The sequence below is a fragment of the Aplysia californica genome, unplaced genomic scaffold, assembly GCF_000002075.1.
Source record: "Aplysia californica isolate F4 #8 unplaced genomic scaffold, AplCal3.0 scaffold00130, whole genome shotgun sequence".
Lineage (NCBI taxonomy): Eukaryota > Metazoa > Mollusca > Gastropoda > Aplysiida > Aplysiidae > Aplysia > Aplysia californica.
In genome coordinates this window covers 120,091-131,544 of record NW_004797400.1, presented here as the reverse complement: position 1 = coordinate 131,544, position 11,454 = coordinate 120,091, and the positions used below count along the sequence as shown (strand labels likewise).

At 40.1% G+C, this 11,454-nt stretch overlaps 1 protein-coding gene across 1 annotated transcript in view; it reads right to left on the bottom strand.

Annotated features, from left to right (window-relative positions):
* Nucleotides 1–10,465, bottom strand: part of LOC101862641 (melanotransferrin) — a 24,685-nt gene extending 14,220 nt beyond the window's left edge. Inside the window, exons 1-4 of the mRNA XM_005096490.2 lie at nucleotides 10,305–10,465; nucleotides 3,148–3,289; nucleotides 2,623–2,750; nucleotides 225–323 (exon numbers count right to left, since the gene is read on the bottom strand). Coding sequence (XP_005096547.1) covers nucleotides 225–323; nucleotides 2,623–2,750; nucleotides 3,148–3,289; nucleotides 10,305–10,404 — 469 coding nt within the window. The 5' untranslated portion in view covers nucleotides 10,405–10,465. The remainder of the gene's footprint in view (nucleotides 1–224; nucleotides 324–2,622; nucleotides 2,751–3,147; nucleotides 3,290–10,304) is intronic.
* Nucleotides 10,466–11,454: the final 989 nt, after the last annotated feature.

The following is an 11,454-nucleotide window of genomic DNA, read 5'->3' as shown; positions in this document are numbered from 1 at the left end:
TGGGGGGGGGGGGGGAGGAGGAATTCAAGCATTTGGAAAGTCAGAACAATTTCATAAATCATATCTAGTGATCATAATGATCAAGAAAATTATTCTCACAATTCACAACTGTTTTTTTTTCTTAAACTTAGGCCTAACTATTCAGGGGTGAAGCAGGAAAAAAAAACTAACTCTAATTTCTCACGTACATCTGCTTTGGAAACACAGCACAAAATGAAACTTACCAGAAAAGCAGACTGCTTTGGACTGTAAATTCAAAAGGGTCACAGCATCACTCTGCCTGAATAATGCCACAGCATAGTAGGATGGCTTTGATCCAGGAACTGTGAAAATAAAGCTAATTATTACGATCATCATAGCATACTACAGTTAACTACAACTGCAGCAGCAGAACAGTTACAGTCAAACATGCTCTGACAGCCACCTGTCCTAGACAATCACCTACACAAACCACCAATTCACGCCACCCATCTACATTTTTTAACTCACTGGAGACGTTTCACGCAGCATTTACGAGGCACCAATATTTTCCCAAGATGCAGTTCACACCACCCCTGAGAGCACAAGTTTCACGTTTCGTCCTCGGCAAAGTACATGCGCAAACGCTGCATGAACCATCTCTTACCGTGCAGTCGACCTTTCTTTCGTTTCATGTGAAGTTTCACCGGAATTGGCTGGAAACTTTTTGAGTTATCGAGCCGGAAGGAAAGTTAGTCACACTGAGGCCCTACTTTCATTTCTCTGACTGATGTCTGTTCTCGTAACACTTTGTCAGTATGATGGCAGCACGTTCAGTTTCAGTTAACGACACTTGCAACACAATAAGGTCATTCAAGTGCCGAAGATTAGGTGTTGCAAGAGAATAACAAACACAAAAAAGAAGGAGGAGGGATCAGGACGATAGATGTTTGATAGGAAAGAAGGAAACACCACACCAGAGCACCCGTTAACCATCCATTTAGTAGCACGAAAAGCAAACATTTTTCAAAGTGTTTGATGACTTTGACAGTTCAGAAAATTCTGATTATAATATTTCAGACCATGGGGATTCTAATTTCAATATACGAAATAACAAATGCAACATTCCGCTTTGTCTGAAGCCGTCTTTACACACTGAAGTGGATTAAACAGCCAATGCATAAAGATTACTTTATGTGTAATGACGCGGTGAAATCAGGCACTCGTCAATTTTGGGGAATGTGGAGTTATTGGTATCACCTGAAAGCTTATTCATTTGTCTTGCTTTCAAAGAAAAAAATACCCATCTGTTTAGAATAGAAGTCAAGATATTTGCAATTGAAGGAGGTGAGGTCGCCTGTTTTCTGTGGTGAATCAGCGGGAAAATGACCTCCACAGTTTGTTATTTCCATTTAGCTAAAAAGTCCTTGAAAACTGAAAAATGACATATTTTGAGCCTGTAATCAACGTTTTTTCATAAAATTCACACAGAAATATGTCTTTATATTAATATAAAATGGGTTGAGCTAAACAGCAAAAATTCGATAAAAATTACTGAACTGAAGGGAAAATGCCTGTTTCTCCGATTTCATTATTTTGACGAGCGACTAATTTCACCACGATGCCTCACATATCGATTACCTTCCTATTCATGAGTTTAAAAATTTTATTCATTTCGAAACATATACAAACACAAAACACAACAAAAGACAAACACAACAAAAGACAAACATAAGGTTGATTTTTTGGGGAGTTTTGGGTGCTTTTTGCACACAAGGTATTGCGTCAAAAAATTTTGGCGAACAGCAAATTTTACCATTTTCAAAAAATCATTTCTAAAAAACTAAAAAAGATATAGCCATTCTGTTTGTTGTGTCCTATTGGGCATGTTTAAATCTGTTATGTGTGCAAAAATGGTGGTTGTATGTCTTTGGGAATTGTGTTGTTTGAAATGTTAAAATATCCCCAAAAATGTCAGTCTTCCGTACATGTAGACCCGAAAAGGGCTCAGTCTCCAGTGAGTTATAAAATAATGATACTGTCCAAGATGTCCACTTGCCTAAGACAAACCACTTTTTTCTCTCAAAATTGGGTAGCCATCTTGGACAAGTTCGACTGAACATGATAACAGTGACTACATTGTAACTATACACTACTTCCGTCACTACCACAATCTCTTGAAGTACAAAAACTATTACTATTTCACTACTACAATTACTACTTTTACCATTATTGTCCTCCCTCCGAGACCTAACATTGAAAACACACTCTATGGAACATTACAGCAACTGCAGCAAATTTGCACTTATCACTACATGGCATTGGACAGAAGGGCGAGAGCTCAGCTGTTGCTGGATCGATAACAACAACAACAACAACCATTATTCTTATAAATTACCCTCAACCCTACAAAACTAAAAGAGCTGTTTCAGAAGGGAGAATCAAACCTTTTCATTTAATTGTTATCGAGTTGAAGTATCTGAGATTAACCAGAAGCCATCTGACAAGACTTTCTGAAAACAAACTCCACTGGCCATCTCTTGCAAATAGTATAGAGTGAGTTTATACAGAAGCTGTGACATACAGTAACATTCTATTCTACCATATTTTTAAAGTTAATCCACACATCTCTCTCTATCATAAAAAAATCGTTTAACACCTCACCTGAACCAGCATAGTCTTCTGCCATTATGGGCATCATATTGTGTTGTCTTCCAGCAAAATAACCCTGACCTGAGTCCAAAGTGATGAGATCAGCTTCATCTTTTTCTATCATGTCCATGCAATTGAAGCTGAAATTATGCAAATTAAAGTAATGAAAGATTTTTTTTTAAACGAGGCTTCAAACAACTGAGTAAAGATATTTTCTTATACAGACAATGATGGAAAAAGAAATTCTGTTTATAAATTCTTCTTACGTTAATAATCCCTGCTGTTCAACTAATGAGAAAAAGAAAATTTGAAGAAAACTCTTTATTTATTGTTGTGAAATGCTTTTGGAGGAAAAGGAAATTGTATTATATTGTAATCTGACAGATGAAACAAAAAAGCTTCCACATAAATTCCTGCCAAAAGGCTCGAAAAATAAGAACAGGAAATACATAGTCTGGAGCCCAATATTAGCAGGCACCAAGGACTAAGCCATTTGCCGATTATGAGATCAAAATTTATCCAAAGAAAACATCTTACGCATCGAAAGTCCTGACACACTGAAACTGACGAGGGATAAGCTCTTGTATCATCTTGTTTTCCTTGACAGCTATTTCCAGCTCATGTTTCAGTTGATTACATTTGATCTCCTCATCTGCGCTCGTCACACACCATCGGGTGGCTGAAAGGTAAGTAAGGAGTACACATATTAAAAAGAACTACATGGCACGCATGTAAAAATGACAAGGAAAGGTAAGCCTAAAAAAGAGAAAGAGCAAAGACCCTACATTATTCAAATTACATCATGCTGGCAAATTAAGAAGTTGTTTTTGTTTTTTTAAAGGACGAGAAATAAAAGAAAAAGACCATAATCTCCGAACGTATCAATTTCTTTTCCCAAAATTCAACGTCATGTACAACGCAACACAAGTTCACTGAGTTAGTTTACATAAGTTTATATACAGTCATACTTTATGACAGCAGTTTCATAAGCCGTCAGTAGAACCATGGAAAGCTCTCGTGGTCAAGAGGTTAAGGTGTTTGCCTCTCATTTAATAGGTCATGGGTTTCGAATCCTGATAGCGACGAAACGTGTTCGCCTTTCATATCCTTTCCTGCTCTCTAGCTATTATAATTTTCTGTCATCTGCTTTCGTCTCCACTTTCTGCCACCACCCCGTCACCTCCTTTGCCTGCTCTTCTGGGCTCCTGACGCTTTCTGCAGCCTTTCTACTGCTACTCCTTGGCTCCTTCTTGCTGCTGTCTTTCAGCCATACCCCTGATCTTACGGCAGGAAAGACCTACACCTAGCCTTCTGAGCCGACAAAGGCGAAAAATTCTGAGGTCTCATGTGCAAGTTGCACACGTTAAAGATCCCTTGGAGGTCCAAAATCGGAAACAGTAGGCTTCGGCCACCACCTCGGCAAAATTCAAAATTTCCTACCAACTGAAAATGTTAAGCACGTCCCGCGCGTTCATATGACGATCTGAAGTTGCGAGCGCCGTAAAATATCTTTTAAAAAAGGACATTTTTGTTGTTTTTAAGTGTTTTACGGCGCTCACAACTCGTCACGAAAGCAGATGACAGAAAATAGCTAGAGAGCAGGAAAGAAAGTGAAAGGAAACAATTTTGGAGAAGAAAATTTTTCAGTTGCTACCTGGATTCGAACCCTGGACCTTTGAATGAGTGCCCCCTAAAGAACCTTATGAAAAAAACTGAACAGACTGTTCTACCCCATATCTTTTTCCATGTCTTCTTTCTACTGAGAAATATTTTCCAATCTTGTCCAGTGACAGATTCTTTTTTATTAATAGTTCTTTCGTGCTTTTAGCAATGTTCTATGGTTCTGTGTGTGAGTGTGTGTGTGTGTGTGGTTTGGTGGGGGGGAGGTGTCAAAATGAATTTCAACCAGTCATTGCAGTTCTACAAAACACCAGCCATCTCTGAGCAGAGGAATGCCTAAAACTAATGCTAATCATTGTAAATCTAGAGAAAGATCATGACTATTATTGAGAACAGAAGACCAGAGATTAGGAGAGAAGTAGGCTAACATACCGTATGGGAAGAAGAGATTGAGGGTGAAAAATCTACTGATCCTTGACAGTAGAGACACCAAAAATTGTTTTTTTTAAAAGTAGTTTCCAGGGAAATAATATAAAAAAAGGCCACCTCTATTCTAGACAGTAGTAGGGGTAACAGGGCAAATCTTCCTGCTATTCGTACCCTGTGTGCGTTCACCGCTGAGAGCATCGGCTCAGGCCCATTACTCCGGGAGAGAAAGCGAGCCTTTTGGCTATCATCACCCGATGTGCGTTCACCGTGGTGATACATACCAGTGTAAACAAGCATTCCAGCACTCTTGTGTTGAAACCGTGCAATTTTGTCTGCGCGCAGAGAAAGAGAGAGAGAGAGGGGGGGAGGGAGGGAGGGAGGGAGGGAGGGAGAGAGAGAGAGAGAGAGAGAGAGAGAGAGAGAGAGAGAGAGAGAAAGAGGAGTAGCGAGAACCTCTGGGCAAAACAAAACGGCGACCGGTGTAGTTCGGCTTGATTTCAGAAGTGAAATAGCCGTAGCCTCTTTGAAGACAACCAAATTAGTTTACTTTTATGATGTAGCATCATTTTTTTCTTTGTTTTTGCAGTTTGATCATCCATAATTTATTATTTTTATTTTGGCGCCGCTCCTGCAGCGACAAGGTTGTGTTTACACCAGACCTTTGTAACATCTACTGCCATTGTTAACAACCAAGAGAAATTTCTCCCTGCGAGAAGAATAAAAATTGAAACTGTCATTGTCACACCGTAGACAGCTTTCAAAAATAAGGAAAAACAGGTCTTGTTTCACACCGGGTGAGAATAGCCAACGCTGGCAAGTCTCACCCGGGGTGAGAGATCGACCGTATTTTTATTCTCACCGAGGGTGAGAATAGCTGTGCCTGTTTTAACTGTTTACAAAATGACTCAGCCTAGGTCTATTGATTAACTATTAACAACACCGCAAGATGGATTATGGAGACTTTCCGGACCAATTTTCTCCACAAGTGCAAGATCCTAATAAAGTTTTTAACCCTTTGAACCTGTAATATTTTGCTGTATACCATAAGGCCGGTTCACCGGGGCACGGATTACCCTGAGTTGTGTAGTCTGTCAAAAGTACTCTCTTTATTTACAATATTTCCACCTTGGAATAAGGTAGGCTAAACAACAGATGGAACAGACATGTTTATTTCTCCATGTTCTTCCCCTCAGTCTTTTTGTTTATGTGCCCCCAAAACACAGTGAACTGTGATGAAACTTGCGAAAAATGTCCAGGGATAGAGATTTGAGAAATTTCAAGATTTAGGGTTCAAAGGGTTAAATGTGCTGGGGGGTCATAAAAAAATTTTTTTCCTAAATTTTACTCATCTATCATGAATTAATACTGTAACTTCATTCTTTTCTGAACATTTAGGTGGACCATACAATATGATAAAGATGCTAGTAATGTTTTTTTATTTTCAACAGGCCTTGACTTGTGAAAGTTAATTTTGACAAAATCAATGAGGTACCTAGACTGAGACAATGACCCCAAGCTAGGGCCTCAATCTAGTAGTAGTAACATTGTCAACAAGGCAAGCTACACAAGCGGACAGCTAGAGAACGACAACTTAACGCCATTGGCCGATATTTATAGTAACAGCCATTATCTTGTTTGACGTCATTGAGGTATTACAACTTTGTCAGTCATGGTGGCAACACGACCACACGACAGCAGCCTGCCGACTTGGATTTAGCAACTTGCAGAACTGTTCGGTTCGGTTGTCTGTGATGGTGCAACACCCTTCTTCCGCCCAGATTAATTCTGATGGTGTACACTACGTAAACTGAGAAGAAGAAGAAGACTAAGAGTAGTCCTACGTAAGAAAGCATGTTCAAACAAAGTTCAACGACGCAGTGCAAATGATCCACCATTTTGATCTGGATCATTTCTTTTAAAGCTTTGTAAGCACAAGAAATTACTTAGTGATTATTCTCATCCGGGGTGAGGATAAGCTGGAAATTATTCTCACTCCGGGTGAGAATAAAATTGATACTAATCTCACCCCAGGTGAGAATAACGACAGCCTACTATTCTCCCCCGGTTTTTTCGTTTCGGGCATCACAGGACCCCTGTCACTGAGCGCTCAAGACGACAAAACTCGCCTCCCTCTCTCACTTCGCTGAGCCCGCAAGGTGTGGGGTGACTAAAAACGCCAACGGGCAAGCCAGCTCTCGAGCGTGGGAGGCGACTATTGTAGATTTGGGGGAAAACCTTATCTTTTGACCAAATAGCATTACCTTTAGTTGCCACTGTATTAATATGTATTGGGTCTGTAAGTAAAGGAAAATTTTACTCTTGAATGGTTTAACCAATCAAAATTAAGAAAAAAATAAGCCTAGGGTCAAGGCACTGTGTTCCTTAAAAATAATCGTGGGTTCCGCTAGGGATAACAATTAAACATGTTTTTTTGGTGTTGTAAACAAATTAATGCCAATTCTAACATTAAAATGACAAATTATTATACTAACATTATTTTACTAAACAGCTTTCAGTTAAAGCTATTATATTATTTTTTAAAACATACTACTCTGGCAAGTGAATTCCTTTCTGAATTTAGAATATATTTACACAAGTGTCAAGGGTTTTGGTGAAGATATGCGTGCATACTCTCACTCAAAATTTTTTTTAATGAAACAATATAACAATCCCCGCGGAAGCCTAGAAAAATCGGCCAGCACTCTGGGGCAGGTCACGAAAGGTCACTCTCTTACAATTTACAAATTATTTTCTATCATCCCAGGTAGGCCTAAAAATCCATTGCATTCTCAGACCGGGTGAGAATAATATTCATTTTATTCTCACGCGGGGTGAGAATAACAATAAATATTATTTTCCCCATGGGTGAGAATAAAATTAGATCTATATTTTTATTTTCACACGCGGTGAGAATAACGACAGCCAAGAAATTAAGCACTACTAACAAGAGATTGGACTCAATAGGACGCTGAGCTGCAAGTGGAATAGATTCTAGATCTAATTTAATTCACGGCTGCAAGGTTTGCAAATGGATACTGTGAGGTGCAAAAGCAGTATACTAGGGGGGAACCACTAGGAAAAACTCAAAGAGGGAAGTCAGCCAGTGCAACCAATACAATCAGATGACGCGGCGGGCATCCCCCTTGCGAGGTCAAACAAGATGGCTGTCACTACAAATATCGACCAATGGCATTTAGTTGTCGTTCTCTAGTCGAGCAGCTATCCAGCCGCTTGTGCTCTACAGTCTGAGTTGGTGATCTTGTGGTTCCGTTCATTAACCCTCGTCTCGCGGGGGCTGGGTTTATGTCGCCTGATAAGCCTATGGGCGATAACATAAAGAACGCCGAAACTTAAGCGGCTGAAGATCGACGCAGACAGGCGCCAGTAGGTATCTGCTTGACTCCACATAGAGGGCGCCTAAAGCCTAGATATAGATATAATGAGAAAAAAAATACACCACAACACAGCTGGTATTTATGAAGCATTTATTTGGGGATAAAAAAAATCAAACTTCCTAAAATATTGCTTAAAATGTAATTCTGCTCTGTGACCATCCTAATTTGACAACGCTGACTTAAAAAATGTAATAAGATTTTGTCTACCGTGAAGCACCAGCTCTGAAATGGCCATTTAAAATTGTCGCCTGTCCATTTGGGTGACGTCACGCAAACCGCTCAACCCGAGTTGGTGATGGCGAGACGGCATTGAGAGTTTGCGACCTCAGTGCTTTCTTGTCGCATCTCCATTTTTAATAACAGTGAAAGCAGTTCACAACAAAGAATGAGCTTATAAAGAAGTCACATTTTCACTGTTAAAAAATGGAGATACGACAAGAAAGCACTGCGGTCGCGAGTTGACAGCGAGACACCCTTCCCACTTTTTTGGCGTAATAAGAATGTAGTTTGGATTCCAATAAAGCCGACAAAGCCGATCCGAGTTTAAAGCCGCCTGCAGTCTGCTAGCTCTATGTGGGGCAAGTTGGAAATCATAGAAGGGAATTTTTATACCTATCAGCGCTTACTGAGTCAGTCTCCGAAATCGGCGTTCTCTATGTTTTCACCCTATTTCGGCACCTCGCCTGCATTTTGGTCCCGAATCAGTCTAGTCCCTGGCTCAGCGCACGCACACTGCGCATCATCTTACGTGAAATTCGGGTCCCGAATCGGATCCCCATTCACGCAGGTCAAGTGTATGTGCGTCAGTCTGCTTGAGTTTGTGTGCATTTGTGGCCTTCTTCTAAGTTCTAGAACCGCCTGCATTGGTTCGTAATCGAGGCATACGTCTCATTCAAAACACGCCAAGTTGGTAGCTCTAGATGTTCGTCCAATGAAATTATAGAAGAAATTGACCAACTTAGTCGAGGAGCTCGAAAGGATAGTCAGGAAACAAGACTTCCATTTTTCTAGACAAAATCTTTCAAATGAGCTTGATTTTGTATGAAATGATACTACCTGATAAAAAATAAGCTTGTGTGAGAGTTTTGAATACCATTGTGCAGGTACAAAGAACAATTTGAGTGCAAAACATTCGGAAATTGACCTTTATTATCCCCTTTTGAACCTCAGGTCATTCATAACAACATATAAGAGCGTCTAGAAAGGTGTATGGGCAAAACTACTCGTAATGTCTTATCAGCTTGTGAGAGGGGGTTATTCATGTCATGTTTGTAACACTTTATAAATAGAAAGCTATGAAAGATAGAGCATTATTTCCATAATTGATTAACACACTCCCACGGTATTCATGGCAAAAAACACAATTTTCCCGGCGCGTGCACTGTACACCAACAGTACACACTGAGTGACCCCGGCAGCCTGCCCAAAACGTCCGAAGTAATTGGTTGCTGATAAGATTCGCATCTCAGCACAGACGCAGGACAAGAGTTAAAGTCCACGGTCCATTTGTTTACATCCAGAGAAAAAATACGGAAGTCTTGATGACCAAATAGGTCATAAAGAGCAGGGATGCAACCTAGATCTAAAGTTCTGCAAAACATCAAATTATTGTAAAATCCCCCCTGAAACCCCCCCCCCCCCCTCTAACTTATACTACGCCAGGGGGTCAAGCTCCTGAACCCCCACTCTTGACTCCTGGGGCCCAAACCAGCGAATTGGGGGGTGAGTGGCCAGTGGGAACTGCCGAAAAAAAAGCGCCATTCTTTGCTTGCATTTTGGTTTTCTGGCTTTACTGTTTCCTTCCATTCTCAAAGCTTAGTTCACTCCTCAACGATTAGGCCTACCTGGTAATTCAGGGTCTCTGGCGTTCAGCTTTGGACTTAGAAAATGAACGAAACTACAAAATCAACTCTGAGTAAGGTGTAGAAATCTGACTAATGAAATGCTAACAACGCTACATAGCCTAACTTGTGGGTGTTCAGTGCATGTTATCTTGAGGAGGGAAGGGGGTGACAGGCATTTCTCATTACTCTATGGCTTCAGATTATATATCCGTTCTACGTCTACTTGTTGAATTTTATCTTAGCCTATAAATATTTAATAAAATTAAGTGGGCCTGTGATTGGCATTTACAAACTTTCAGGAAGTGAAGAAACACGATTGAAAACTGGCTGTCTGTGTTCGAACCCTAACAAATGGAAGACCCTACGAACAAAGTATAAAATCATTTGTAGCTCCACTTTGACTTACGTCTTTCAGAGTAAGCTGTGCTGATGATGGCAGCAACGATTAGTACAACACAACTAGTATGAGATTCCATGATTTCCCATTCAGTTTGATCTTGGCACATTCGCACCACAAGTTTGTTCCGACAACAAAACTTCACTTCCGCCAGTAGTAATTCTACAGCCGCATAACCACCTTTAGGCAGTTACCTGTGTCTTTTTCAGGTGTTATACACACCTGCTTTCGATTAACAAAAAATAGCCCGCACTATAGCAAGCTCTGTGTTTTCAAAACTGTAAAAAATATGTATTTCAAAGCTAGAATTACTTTTTTTATCGTATTGCCCGAATAAAGTTTGTTAACAATGATAAAATAAGGTAAATATCGAAGAAGGAAAAATATTTTATAGGCCTATCCAGGTGAATTTGGGTCAAAAATAGTTCCATCGCTAGTCTACTCTTCAGCCCCAAAAGTTAAGTAAAAAGATTTTTGTCTTTAGGCCTGCTTTAGGCACAGAATTCTACACTTAAGTGTAGAATTCTGTGTCTTTAGGCTACCAAAGAGAGTTTAAAAAGGAGACACTTCTATGTTATTGTTTGGTTTTTGATGTTTTTTTTGTTTTAGAAGTTTTAGTTTTTACCAAGGACTAGGCAAGGCTTTGACCACAGAATTCTACACTTAATGGAATTCTGCGGATATGACCAAACTTTCTTTTCTTCTACTTCTAGATCTAGAAAAGATTCTTTGCTAAGGCCGAGGAGGTGTAACCGTAAGGCCCTTGGAATAAGCCCGGTCGTACTACGCTAAATTCCAATTCCCGTGGGGCAGTGCTGGTTAGATAAGCCTAGTAAAAATTATCTGGAAATCAATTTTTCCTTTAAAGTTACGCTAAACTCACTCTCTCTCTCTCTCTCTCTCTCTCTCTCTCTCTCTCTCTGGCTGTATGTATGTATGTATGTACGTATGTACGTATGTACGTATGTAAGTATGTGTGTGAGTAGGAATGTGTATGTGCGTGCGTCACGTGCGTGTGTGTGTGCGTGCGTGCGTGCGTGCGTGCGTGCATGCGTGTATGTGGGCGTGCATGTCCAATTTATGTTAAACATCCAATGTGCTGCACCAATGTATGTAATTGCCGAACCATATGTTAAAATATGTGGATGTATGGGCCAAA